Source organism: Coregonus lavaretus (genome assembly GCF_964263955.1).
Source record: "Coregonus lavaretus genome assembly, chromosome: 6".
Taxonomy (NCBI): Eukaryota; Metazoa; Chordata; class Actinopteri; order Salmoniformes; family Salmonidae; genus Coregonus; species Coregonus lavaretus.
Genome location: NC_139993.1, coordinates 35,737,610 through 35,751,067, shown reverse-complemented (window position 1 = coordinate 35,751,067; position 13,458 = coordinate 35,737,610). Strand labels below are relative to the sequence as shown.

The 13,458-nt window shown below is 41.9% G+C and overlaps 2 protein-coding genes across 3 annotated transcripts; one reads left to right on the top strand and one right to left on the bottom strand.

Moving 5' to 3' along the window:
- The first annotated feature begins 94 nt into the window (after positions 1-94).
- LOC311130817 (MICOS complex subunit MIC13-like) lies at positions 95-7,510 on the top strand. The gene is made up of 4 exons (XM_084163615.1): positions 95-475; positions 6,435-6,591; positions 6,710-6,761; positions 6,849-7,510. The coding sequence occupies exons 1-4, from the start codon at positions 447-449 to the stop codon at positions 6,944-6,946; spliced, it is 336 nt and encodes a 111-aa protein (XP_084019741.1). The 5' UTR covers positions 95-446; the 3' UTR covers positions 6,947-7,510.
- A 657-nt stretch (positions 7,511-8,167) lies between these two features.
- Positions 8,168-12,391, bottom strand: LOC311131346 (spindlin-Z-like). Of its 2 annotated transcripts, none has more exons than XM_084164291.1 (5): positions 12,306-12,391; positions 11,587-11,625; positions 11,191-11,444; positions 10,759-10,992; positions 8,168-10,438 (listed from the first exon to the last, which is right to left on the bottom strand). In XM_084164291.1, exons 2-5 carry the CDS (start codon positions 11,604-11,606, stop codon positions 10,233-10,235), a joined length of 714 nt encoding a protein of 237 aa, XP_084020417.1. In that variant the 5' UTR covers positions 11,607-11,625; positions 12,306-12,391; the 3' UTR covers positions 8,168-10,232. The 2 variants fall into 2 exon arrangements, with proteins under 2 accessions (XP_084020417.1, XP_084020416.1); XM_084164290.1 differs by having other exon boundaries at positions 11,587-11,628; positions 12,306-12,390.
- Positions 12,392-13,458: the final 1,067 nt, after the last annotated feature.

Genomic DNA, 13,458 nt, shown 5'->3' with positions numbered 1-13,458 from the left:
TTTATGCATGCGCGAAATGCACATGTTTTCTTGTGTTCTGAAATTGGCAACAACAAAAAAATATTCCTATCCTCATCCCCCTTCCCCTCCCCTCCTCCTCATGATCAGCAGCAGCCGGCCCGCAGCAGCATCAAATAGCATGAACATATTCAATCCATTATTCGTTTATTGTACCCAGTCGACATTTTATTTGTAGGATAAATATAAATCACTTGGAACATGACGGTCTCTAAATATATTTATTTTGATGTCTTTCAGATCTTTGCGAATCAGCTACTCTCGGATTATTATTATTTTTAAATAACTTTATTGACACACATCTGTGTCACAGGGTTGCCCTTCAATGTAGCTGGTTGCTCTTCGTGGTCGAGCTCATTCATTTCATGCTTGCTGTTGCAACGAAATAAACGTTAATTCAAAAAATACCTTCATTTACCCGTGACACTATGGCTGGCAAGATTTTACCTGTTCTAAAGTAAGTTTTTCATTTCATACTCACGAGAAACATTAGTATAGCTAGCTAGCAAGTTATCTGGCATGCTTGAAGCAGGTTGAAATTTAGCTAGCTACAGTACAGTAGTAACGTTAGTTACCTAGAATTTTGCCTTGAATTTGGGTGTTGGCTAGCTAGATAGTTATCTGTTGTCCTTTAGTCGTGAACTAGCTAGCGAAACAACACACAACCTACTAACTATCTAACTAGTAGCCAGCAGATCCGACCTGCTTGCTTACAGCTGCACTAGGGTTCGGACTAGCTCTCAAACTCTAGACAGCATTAAAATCCAATTTTATTTGTCACATGCTTCGTAAACAACAGGTGAAATGTTTACTAACGGGTTACAATAAGTAACGATAACTTGGCTGTATAAACGGATTACCTGTACCGAGTCGATGTGCAGGGATACGAGGTAGTTGAGGTAGATATGTACATATAGGTAGGGATACGGGATAGATAATAAACAGTAACAGCAGCGTATGTGATGAGTCAAAGAGATTAGTGCAAAAAGGGTAAACGCAGATATTCCGGGTAACTATAGGTAAACGATTTAACTGACTATTTAGCAGTCTCATAGATTGGGTGTAGAAGCTGTTCAGGGTCCTGTTGGTTCCAGACTTGGTGCATCGGTACTGCTTGCCATGTGGTAGAAGAGAGAACAGACTGTGACATGGGTGGAGTCTTTGACAATTTTTAGGGCCTTCCTCTGACACCGCCTGGTATCGAGGTCCTGGATGGCAGGGGGCTCGGCCCCAGTGATGTACTGGGCCGTACACACTACCCTCTGTAGCACCTTGCAGTCGGTTACCAAACAGTTGCCATACCAAGCTGTGATGCAGCCAGTCAAGATGCTCTCAATGGTGCAGCTGTAGAACTTTGAGGCGCTGAGGGACCCTGCCAAATCTTTTCAACTTCCTGAGGGGGAAGAGGCGTTGTCGTGCCTTCTTCACGACTGTGTTGATGTGTGTGGACCATGATAGTTCCTTAGTGATGTGGACACAGGAACTTTAAGATCTCGACCTGTTCCACAAAAGCCCTGTTGATGTGGATGGAGGCGTGCTCGGCGATCAGCTCCTTTGTCTTGCTCACGTTGAGGGAGAGGTTGTTGTAATGGCACCACACTGCCAGGTCTCCGACCTCCTGCCTGTAGGCTGTCTCATAGTCGTCGGTGATCAGGCCTACCACCGTCGTATCGTCTGCAAATGTAAAGATGGTGTTGGAGTCGTGCATGGCCACGCAGTCGTGGGTGAACAGGGAGGACAGGAGGGGACTAAGCACACACCCCTGAGGGGCCCCCGTGTTGAGGTTCAGCGTGGCGGATGTGTTGTTGCCTACCAACACCACCTGGGGGTGGTCCGTCAGGAAGTCCAGGATCCAGTTGCAGAGGGAGGTGTTTAATCCCAGGGTCTATTTTAGTGATGAGCTTGGGAGGGCACTATGGTGTTCAATGCTGAGGTGTAGTCAATGAACAGCATTCTCACATAGGTGTTCCTTTTGTCCAGGTGGGAAAGGGCAGTGTGGAGTGCAATAGAGATAGCGTCATCTGTGGATCTGCTGGGGCGGTATGCGAATTGGAGTGGGTCCAGGGTGTCTGGGATAATGGTATTGATGTGACCAGACTTTCAAAGCATTTCATGGCTACAGGGTGATAGTCATTTAGACAGGTTACCTTGGTGTTCTTGGGCACAGGGACTATGGTGGTTTGCTTGAAACATGTAGATATTACAGACTGGGTCAGGGAGAGATTGAAAATGTCAGTGAAGACACTTGCCAGCTGGTCAGCGCATGCTCTGAGTACGCGTCTTGGTAAGCCATATGGCCGTTAACCTGTTTAAAGGTCTTGCTCACATCTGCTATGGAGAGCGTGATCACACAGTCGCCCGGAACAGCTGGTGCTCTCATGCATAGTTCAGTGTTGCTAGCCTCGAAGCGCGCATAGAACATATTTAGCTCGTCTGGTAGGCTCACTTCACTGGACAGCTCGTGGCTGGTTTTCCCTCTGTAATCTGTGATAGTTTGCAAGACCTGCCACATCCAACGAGCATCAGAGCCAGTGTAGTAGGATTCTATCTTGGTCCTGTATTGACACTTTACTTGTTTGATGGTTCGTCTGAGGGCGTAGCGGGATTTCTTATAAGCGTCCGGATTAGTGTCCCGCTCATTGAAAGCGACAGTTCTAGCCTTTAGCTTAGTACAAATGTTGCCTGTAATCCATGGCTTCTGGTTGGGATATGTACGTACGGTCACTGTTGGGACAATGTCGTTGATGGACGTATTAATGAAGCCGGTTACTGATGTGGTAAACTCCTCAATGCCATCGGATGAATCCTGGAACATATTCCAGTCTGTGCTAGCGAAACAATCCTGTAGTTTAGCGTCTGCTTCATCGGACCACCACTTCCGTATTGAGAGCGTCACTGGTACTTCCTGTTTGAGTTTTTGCTTGTAAGCAATAAGGCTTCCGAAAAAACATATGACCCTTATCCCATCAGCGAGAATCCTTCAAATAAAAAATATACACTTACTGTAGCAGTTTTGCACGATCCATACAGCTATAAATGGGAAAATGATGCGCACGTTTCAATGGAGCAGAAGTCTGTGTGTTGTGATTCTGGATGGCCAGATAGCTAGCAACAATTACAAGAAACTGCAATGTGGGGAATCGTAAGTAGCTTGTTTTGGAGAGAGAAGTGCATTTTGCATCTGGGCGCATGGTCAATCCGTTGGCCATGCAGCATTTAGTGTGATACGGCCTCAGTAGAAGTCAGGGCATTCATACTTCTTGCATTTAGCTGAGCAGTGCAGAGCTGTTGTGAAGGAAGTTGTCAAGGAAGTGGGTTTGTGTTTATGCAGGATGTACCGCCCCCACCTACCGTCAACCAATCATGTCAATGTAGAGCTGATACAGAGCCCTCCGCATTGTTACTACATTTGGGAGGTGCACAGTGATGCGGTACGGAGCTTGATTTGGCCTCTGCATGCCTCTGGAGCCTCCGCAATTGCGCCACACCCTCCATATGGAGCCTCCGACCACATTTTCGGATCAGGCATAAATTGGCTTTTAGTCCTCCACAATGGATTAGTTCACTATATATATATATATACACTACCAGTCAAAAGTTTGGACAGACCTACTCATTCAAGGGTTTTTCTTTATTTTTGTAGAATAATAGTGAAGACATCAAAACTATGAAATAACACATGGAATCATGTAGTAACCAAAAAAGTGTTAAACAAATCAAAATATATTTGAGATTCTTCAAATAGCCACCCTTTGCCTTGATGACTGCTTTGGACACTCTTGGCATTTTCTCAACCAGCTTCACCTGGAATGCTTTTCCAACAGTCTTGAAGGGGTTCCCACATATGCTGAGCACTTGTTGGCTGCTTTTCCTTCACTCTGCGGTCCGACTCATCCCAAACCATCTCAATTGGGTTGAGGTCGGGGAATTGTGGAGGCCAGGTCATCTGATGCAGCACTCCATCACTCTTCTTCTTGGTAAAATAGCCCTTACACAGCCTGGAGGTGTGTTGGGTCATTGTCCTGTTGAAAAACAAATGATAGTCCCACTAAGCCCAAACCAGATGGGATGGCGTATCGCTGCAGAATGCTGTGATAGCCATGCTGATTAAGTGTGCCTTGAATTCTAAACAAATCACAGACAGTGTCACCAGCAAAGCACCCCCACACCATAACACCTCCTCCTCCATGCTTTATGGTGGGAAATACACATGCGGAGATCATCCGTTCACCCACACCACGTCTCACAAAGACACGCGGTTGGAACCAAAAATCTCAAATTTGGACTCCAGACCAAAGGACACATTTCCACCGGTCTAATGTCCATTGCTCGTGTTTCTTGGCCCAAGCTGGTCTCTTCTTCTTATTGGTGTCCTTTAGTAGTGGTTTCTTTGCAGCAATTCGACCATGAAGGCCTGATTCACACAGTCTCCTCTGAACAGTTGATGTTGATGTCTGTTACTTGAACTCTGTGAAGCATTTATTTGGGCTGCAATTTCTGAGGCTGGTAATTCTAATGAACTTATCCTCTGCAGCAGAGGTAACTCTGGGTCTTCCATTCCTGTGGCGGTCCTCATGAGAGCCAGTTTCATCATAGCGCTTGATGGTTTTTGCAACTGCACTTTAAGAAACTTTCAAAGTTCTTGAAATGTTCCGTATTGACTGACCTTCATGTCTTAAAGTAAAGATGGACTGTCATTTCTCTTTGCTTATTTGAGCTGTTCTTGCCATAATATGGACTTGGTCTTTTACCAAATAGGGCTATCTTCTGTATATCCCCCCTACCTTGTCACAACACAACTGATTGGCTCGAACACATTAAGAAGGAAAGAAATTCCACAAATTAACTTGTAAGAAGGCACACCTGTTAATTGAAATGCATTCCAGGTGACTACCTCATGAAGCTGGTTGAGAGAATGCCATGAGTGCAAAGCTGTCATCAAGGCAAAGGGTGGCTATTTGAAGAATCTCAAATGTAAAATATGTTGATTTGTTTAACACTTTTTTTGGTTACTACATGATTCCTTATGTGTTATTTCATAGTTTTGATGTCTTCACTATTATTCTACAATGTAAAAATAAAGAAAAATCCTTGAATGAGTAGTTGTGTCCAAACTTTTGACTGGTAGTGTATGTTACTGCTTGACTAAAATAGTATTGGTCGACCAACAGCCTATCGACCAAACAATCAACCAGTCGACTAATTGTTGTCAGCCCTACATTAGCTAAAATCTACACTGAACAAAAATATAAATGCAACATGTAAAGTGTTGGTCCCATGTTTCATGAGCTGAAATAAAAGATCCCAGAAATTTTCCATTTGCACAAGAAGCTTATTTCTCTCAAATGTTGTGCACAAACCTGTTAGTAAGCATTTTAGCCTTTGTCAAGATAATCCATCCACCTGACAGGTGTGGCATATCAAGAAGCTGATTAAACTACATGATCATTACACAGGTGCACCTTGTGCTGGGGACAAAAGGCCACTATAAAATGTGCAGTTTTGTCACACAACACAATGCCACAGATGTCTCAAGTTTTGAGGGAGCGTGCAAATGAAATGATGACTGCAGGATTGTCCACCAGAGCTGTTGCCAGAGAATTCACTTTTCATTTCTCCACCATAAGCCTTCTCCAATGTCGTATTAGAGAATTTGGCAGTACGCCCAACCAGCCTCACAACCGCAGACCACGTGTAACCACGCCAGCCCATGACCTCCACATCCGTCTTCTTCACCTGCGGAATCGTCTAAGGGGAGGGGAGGCTGGGTGCTGAGGAGTATTTGTCTGTAATAAAGACCTTTTGTGGGGGGAAAACTCATTCTGATTGGCTGGGCCTGGCTCCCCATTGGGTTGGGCCTATGCCCACCCATGGCTGCCCCTGCCTAGTCATGTGAAATCCATAGATTAGGGCGTAATGAATTTATTTCAATTGACTGATTTCCTCATATGATCTGTAACTCAGCAAAATCTTTGAAATTGTTGCGTTTTATATTTTTGTTCAGATTTCGAGAAATTATTCCTTAGTTGTTAATTTTAACTTCTCTCATTGACTTTTCAAACCCAGGCCTGGTCTGCTTGGTCTGTTTCGTAAGCATTCACGGACATCTTGCGATGTTGCGCCTCTGGGTTTAGAAACTCTGTGATGTAATGTTACCTAGCTAGCTAACAACACTAACTGCAGCTTGTTTGCTAGGTAAGCTACACCTGATTGACAGCCAGATAAAGCTAACATTAATGCAACATGATAACTTATCCACCATGATGTTGCTATGAATTGACTTGATGTGCATATGGGTAGCCAGGTGTAGCTTAACACTGTATTTTTGTCCATCTGTGTCTGTCATCTAAAACTTGGCACTTCTTACCATCCGCAAAGTTGTTTCATCCCAGTGTTCCCATCTTTTTCTCTTACAGGTTGGCCACTAAGTTGACCATTGCAGGAGGTGCTTTGTATGTTGCCTATGATTCTGGACTATTAGGGGGAAGTGAGCAGGGCTCCGAGGTCCTAGGAAAAGCTCAAACTGCCATTCCCCCTGCAGTGGATGAGTGGGTGAAGTACTTTGGCTTTGAGGTAAAAATGCCATTATTGTACTGATTTTAACTGTTTCTGACCAACAGAACAATGCACTATGGAGTATGATGTGAGTGAGAATATGTGAGGGAGGTCAAATGTACATTGTTTCTTTTAGCTTCCAGCTTTCCCTGAAATCGGATTCGCCCCTGGTGAAGCGTGGAACTCGGGTAAGAATTGGTTGACAGCTGATTCATAAAGGACTTCCAAGTCAAAAATTTAGCAATTGAAAGAGCTTCTGTCTTATTGCATTCCAGGGGTGCAGTCATCCATATCTGCTCTCTCATCGGGCCCTACAGCAGTGGGTGACTACACCAACCAAGGCTTGCAGTACCTGAAAGACCTCACCAAATGAAAAGTGACATCATGCAACCCTCTGCAATCACAACCAAATCCGCTGGTGTAATGTGACTGGTGCAAATACATACCTCCTGTAAAAGTCACTTGCTTGCTTTAAATGCATAGCACATCAACTACAAAAAATGCAGTGGTACAGTACATTTTGTGGAATTAGGTTTAGGCCAATTATTAATTTGTTTAGTTGCTGATAATGCCAGAACTCAATATTTGCATTCTATTGTGTTGACAGCAATTTGTCAACACAAGCAGATAACATTCTTCTTTACGCTACGTTTTGAGTAAAAAAATGACCGAACTTGGGTACCGCAGAAAGACTTGCACCCAAGAGATAAATCTGATTAAATCCTGATGGGCATATTTAGTGCTGTCGTGTCTTGTGTGTGTATACATTGTTAATTTTACGATTTTTATTTATCTCAAGACTGATTTAATATATTTTGACCCGATTCCCAATCTATCCCATCATGATCCAACACATCTTTTATACAGAAAGAATGTTGTGTGTATATATATTTAACCATTTACGAGTGTAAAATAAACCTAAACATGTCAGATGTGAGACGTTTGGTGTGATATGTTGTCTGTTGAATTGAATATGTTTAGGTCCGGGTTCTCCAACCCCAATTGTAACTAACCTGATGCAGCTGATCAACCAGCTAATTATTAGAATCAGGTGCGCTAGATTAGGGTTGGTGTTAAAACCTACAGGACAGTAGCTCTCCAGGAACAGGGTTGGAGAGTCCTGGTTTAGGTATACTTTGACAGCGTTTCCCAACTCAGGTCCTCAAGTACTGCCAACAGCACACATTTGTTGTAGCCCCGGATAAAAACACCAGATTCAAATTGTCAAGGGCTTGATGATTATTTGACAAGTAGAATCAGGTGTGCTTGTCTGGGGCCACAACTAAAATATGTATTTTGGGGGGTACTTGGGTGTAAGGTCGGGTTCGTATTACATGCTACAATTTATACTGCAAGTACTAGAACTTTTAACGGTGTGTTCGTAAAAATTCAGTCAAATTAAATGAAAGAACTGTAAATCATACTGTTCCTCCTACACTGAATGGGTGAAAAATGGCAGAGGAAAGGGATATGCTAACAAATAAAACGTTCTTACTCATGATGAAATAATTACACAAATGGGTTGGTGATTGCTACAATTCCAGACCTGGGAGGAATGAAAGATGGAGGATAACAGAAGAGTGCACAATCTTTTGGAGTTTCATTTTACTGTACATAGAAACGCCACAGCACAACTGGTGGTGATACAAGTAGCAAAGAAGCACTGACAATTAGTTTTTTACAGTCACATTTTGTAGATAAACATTTTAGTAAAATTGGGCTGCAAAGACTCCCACAAGATTTTCTGCAAGAGATGTTCTTCCTCTGCAACTGTCAAAATAACCAATATGCTTGAATGCACTCAAGGCTGCATTCAAGTGATGCATGCAAATCTGACAATCGATAGAATGAACCTTATGTACACCATGGACCAACGCACTTTGTAAATGAATGCACTGTATGCCCTGGAGTGGTGAGACTAAATCTAAATAATTCTAACCAAAACATTGGCGTTTTGGACTTCCTGGGATTACATTATGTACTGTAGCTCCCAAGTCTTTAAAATAAGATTAAAAAGTGAAGCCACAAGAGGCCAGCCAGGCTGGAGGCTTTTTGAATGCAGTCTTTGCTGCATTTCACTAGGTGAGATTTCTAGATGGGCTTTAAAGCTGGTATTTCAATTGGATATTTACAATATAACAGGAGTAACCACAACAGCATACATTTACAATACACTACACAAAAGTTAGATTAAATATTGTATGCGTGTTAACGTTTATTTTCTCCATGCGTTTTTATCATTATGATTTACCGATGCTGCAATATGCCACTTGTTCTTGCACAAGAAAAGTATCTTGACAGAAAAAGACAATGTGGCAAATCTTTAGCATATGTATGTGTGTAATTTAAAGTGCACCCTACAATATCAACATATGAATGAGACTAATCAACTGTCATGGATGTTATATTGGAGAAAATGGTCTTATACTGCATTAACTTCCAAACATTGCACATATCCTCTTATACAAACCAACAATAGCAAAAACCTGGTACGCAGCATTTGACACTTTTTTCTTTAAAGCATTTTTTTACTTTTACTAATACTGACCAAATGGTGGCCTTGACAGTAAATGGAATAAAATTGTGAGCGGTTAGCAAATATATACAGTATGGCAACATGATCAGCCTGAAGGCACTTTATGATGTTTGTTTTCTATTCAAGATCAGAATTTAGTGTAAAGCACTGCCTCTATTCCACTCAAGCTAATCATACAGTCTGATGATGTTGGGATTCTGAACATGGTCAGGTATTGTTAAGGCTTAGGCCTTTTCCCGATCTCTACAATCTCATCAGGTTGTGTGGTCCGGAAAAACATGCCCTAACTTTATGAAGACCTGTATTCCTTGTTTCTAACAAGTCTTGATTCAGCATTATGAATAAATGTTTAGATGTTCAAACTAGTGATTAAACCATCAGTTCTCCTAGGCCAGTGCAACCGAGTGCTATGAATCCAATGATAGCACTGTGGGTTCATCAAGGAATGATTGTCTATGAACTGACTGACACATAAATCAAACATAATGCCTGTTAATAAAGACAGTAATTTTTTTTTTTTTTTTACTTATACTTTCAGGGGCATCACAGCTTATTGCATTTCTCCTTCAAAGGCTTCACTGAACACTACAGCTCAAACTAGTCTCTACAAATATTCACCTATACATCATGCTTGCTGTTTGGTCATTCAAGGATCACATATGAATGGCTATTGGGGGCAGCTTTTACTATTAGTTTTATAATATATAATTCAGTTCAGCTTTGAATAAAGATAATTGAGCATTGGGATGTGGGAGACAATTCAAACGCGGTCGTTATTGCACTTTACTGTAAGTCTGTCATTGTAGGGCAAGGTGCACTCCTGGACTGTCCAAGATGTGAATCTACCGTGCAGCACAACAACCAAATGGGGTAACTGAAGAAGGGAGGAGGTTTAAAAAGGTCCTTCCAAGTGTACATGTTCCCACTCTCCTCCTAGTGGCCTACAATAGCATTGCTACAGTTCTGCTGTGCATACCATAGAACTAGTTTTAATGTGGACTAAAAGATTGCACTTCCTGAATAATAAAGCATAACTGTTATACCCTCCAGGGCCTTAAGAGATGGAGAGATAGAGTGAGGAGGAGAAGTGAAAAGTAAGCGATGGAGTGAGCAAACAAGTGTCCTAGGTGGTCTTCACCAGGTCGTAAACATGGATGTGAAAGTCATCGTCGTATTTGATGTAGTATACGGAAGGCTTGGCAGGGACTTGGTAGATCACCAGGCCTGTTCGCTTCACACCTTTGTCAGTAACATACTCCACCTGCTTCCCCACAAGGCTCTCAGTCTCCTCGCCTGGCTTTCGGTCGGCCGGAAGCAAGTGCTTATTTTCTAGAGAGAAAAACAATGAATAGTCAATGCTAGGGTCTTTTCTTCAAATCTGCTTTGGGCCATTAGCAAAATATGCTATTTTAACCAACATGCTTATGCTTGTATGTATTCAAATATATAAATAAGTCACATAGGACAAGTAAGAACAAACACAGGAAATATTGTCCATAGCACTCCTAAAGCCACCATCATCTTATAATTAGTGTATAAAGAACAAACAATTTCTACTCTATAATCACCCTCCTGTTTTCTTTAGGGAGAAGTATCTGAACACTCTTCTGCAGGTGGAGATGATGCTGAAGCTGAGAAATGGTCAGTACCTGCTTCAGGTAAGATCCTGAGATCTCCATCGGCGTAGTCGTCCCACAGCTGGTACATGTAGAGCACGGGGTCCTTCTCATAGGTGATGTAATACCAGTTAGTCATGATGGGAGCCCTGGAGAGGACCATGCCTCGCCACTCATTCTTCTCTCCATCCTCCTTCTCAAAAAGGTGTTCCACCGCTTTGCCTACCAACTCCTCCGCCCCGTGAGGAACCTTGATCTTGTTGTTGACTGTGGAAGCAGATAAAGGTCATCAAGACAGAGACTAACATCACATAGCCACTGTGTCCCTGCTGTCTGATCATGCAGTATCAGATATACAATAAAAACATGTTATAACTTGTGCAAACCAAATTACAACGTTTTTGCATTACTCTGAGAAGAGGATGTGACGCCAGAACTAAAAAAGGAACCCATCACATCACTCACCAACTTTCTCTGTGAGGACCTGTAGATTAGACACCCTTTCGTCCTTGAATAGCTCGATGCCGTAGACGCAGTCAAACCCATCATACTTGACCATAAATAGTGCGGGGTTGACACTGAGACGGTCGAGGACGGTGCCTTTCCATTTGCTCTGGTTGCCCTTCTCCCTCCAGTTGTGCTGTATTCTTACTCCCAGGAGACTGTTGGGGTCAGGGGTCATCACTGTGGAGTCACTCAGCTCCCCGCTACTACGCTTTCTGTGGCATAGTTAAGCAAATCATATTTGTTTGTAAGTGTAGCCTACCTATGTGCAGCTTACTCTGACAGTCTGGAAAGAGGAAAATCTCCAAGTGTTCATGTTATGATAACAATTACAGAAAACTACATGTTTAAACATACCTGCCCCTTTTCTTGGACATCCCTCCAAAAATTCAAATACTGCTGAGGGAACAAACAGACAGAAATGCTCAGAGATTCTGTGATAGAAACAGCCATTTTCAGAAAAATAATACTAGTCTGGAAAGAGACTGAGCTGTAAAGTAGTGGTTGAGACAGACAACCAGAGCAGCCAATGGCTTAGCATGTCTAAATAACTTCCTGGTCATTTCCTTGTATGCATTGCATCCATGGAGGTCACTGCAATCAATGCAGAAGGAACAAAACTGCCGCAGTTATACATCTTTACCCAAAATGTCATAATCTATAGTAATTAATTATGTCACTATTTGAACCAACACAATCATTGTTCAGTAACAACAAACTAATAGACTGAAAGTTGGCTATGAGAGATCAAGAGATATTCAACTTCAAGAAAATACGTCAGCCACCACTGTATCAGACAAACATGCAGAAATTACTGTAGTCAATTTGAATTCGTCGCAACGATTGTATAAAACATGAATCGTCAAGTTCTACCATATCGCATTCACTGCTGATGAGACATGGACAATACGCGCCACAAGCACTGTTTGATCGTAATAGGTTATCAATAATTATTGTCTTTATGTCAACTCTACAATGATGTTCGGCGCACAAGCAAATGTAAATCTGGGTCCATGTCCCCGATAAATAATATATACACCGGTGGCCTATATTCTCTCCCAAAAATATAAGATTACCTGTACACGAATTTCATGCCAAAAATTTTCAATTCTTCCTGCAGTAAATGCACACTGCCGCCCATGCAAACCTCGCGAAACCTATGGAAAATGGGAGGATACTTCCATGGGAGAAAAAACTACAGCGCCCATAGAACCTTGAGGAGTGATGACCGTAGAGAGGGAGGTGAACGTGAGAGCAATGAACAATGGGAATTGCTGTCATTGTGGTGACCTCAGGTTTCGTTTCAGTGAACAGTCCACCGATATTGAGCAAAGGTAAGCTCGTGTTGGTTTAACAAAACATTTATGGTTTAACAAATGGTAGGCTACTTGGGTGAAACCTCTGGGTGAAACAGTTGCACATAATTTCATCATATATAATTATTATTACATTTACATTTACGTCATTTAGCAGACGCTCTTATCCAGAGCGACTTACAAATTGGTGCATTCACCTTATGATAGCCAGTGGGACAACCACTTTACAAATAAATAAATAAAAATATTTTCCTATTTTTAATGTTTAATTTTTAGAGTATATTTTTCATTTTCATTTGTTTATATATATATATATATATATATATATATATATATATATATATATTGTATTTTTCTTTTATATATATTTTTTTGTGGGGGTGGGGTAGGGGGGTGGTAGAAGGATTACTTTTATACTATCCCAGGTATTCCTTAAAAAGGTAGGGTTTCAAGTGTCTCCGTGAGGGACAGGTGACACCTGAAAGTTGTAGGGGTATGTTGCAGGTAGACCTATGCTGTAGGATGCTGTATAAAGAAATCAATCAAAGAAAGGTTCAGGTCCTTGAATGCTTATACTGTAGTGTGTAGGCTACTGAACTTCCAGTGAAGTGGATGGCCAATGAGAGCATCTTTGACTGTGTACAAGGTGCAGAGTGAGTGACATCTGGTCCTATGGCATACTGCTGTGGGGAAATCTCTCTGGGTGGGTTACACTATCAAAAGATGGCAAAATACTGTATTTTGTTGGATGAAGCAACATATGTGAGTGAGAAAATAAACATTTTGAAATGCATGTTTTGATGTTGTCTTTTCTAGATAAGAGCCCATACCCTAATGTTGTGGTGGACACCAGATTCTACAAGATTATCAAAGATGGATGCCACATGTCTCAGGCAGCCAGACTTTGCCCCTC

What these genes read in the sequence shown, in the direction of transcription:
- LOC311131346 (XM_084164291.1), bottom strand. Translation starts at nt 11,606, where the DNA reads ATGTCCAAGAAAAGGGGCAG. An exon ending in ATGTCCAAGAAAAGGGGCAG is followed by an intron (nt 11,445 to 11,586) that starts GTATGTTTAAAC and finishes ACTATGCCACAG; the next exon opens with AAAGCGTAGTAGCGGGGAGC. An exon ending in CAGGATCTTACCTGAAGCAG is followed by an intron (nt 10,439 to 10,758) that starts GTACTGACCATT and finishes TTTTCTCTCTAG; the next exon opens with AAAATAAGCACTTGCTTCCG.
- LOC311130817 (XM_084163615.1), top strand. Translation starts at nt 447, where the DNA reads ATGGCTGGCAAGATTTTACCTGTTCTAAA. An exon ending in AAGATTTTACCTGTTCTAAA is followed by an intron (nt 476 to 6,434) that starts GTAAGTTTTTCA and finishes TTTCTCTTACAG; the next exon opens with GTTGGCCACTAAGTTGACCA. An exon ending in TGAAGTACTTTGGCTTTGAG is followed by an intron (nt 6,592 to 6,709) that starts GTAAAAATGCCA and finishes TGTTTCTTTTAG; the next exon opens with CTTCCAGCTTTCCCTGAAAT.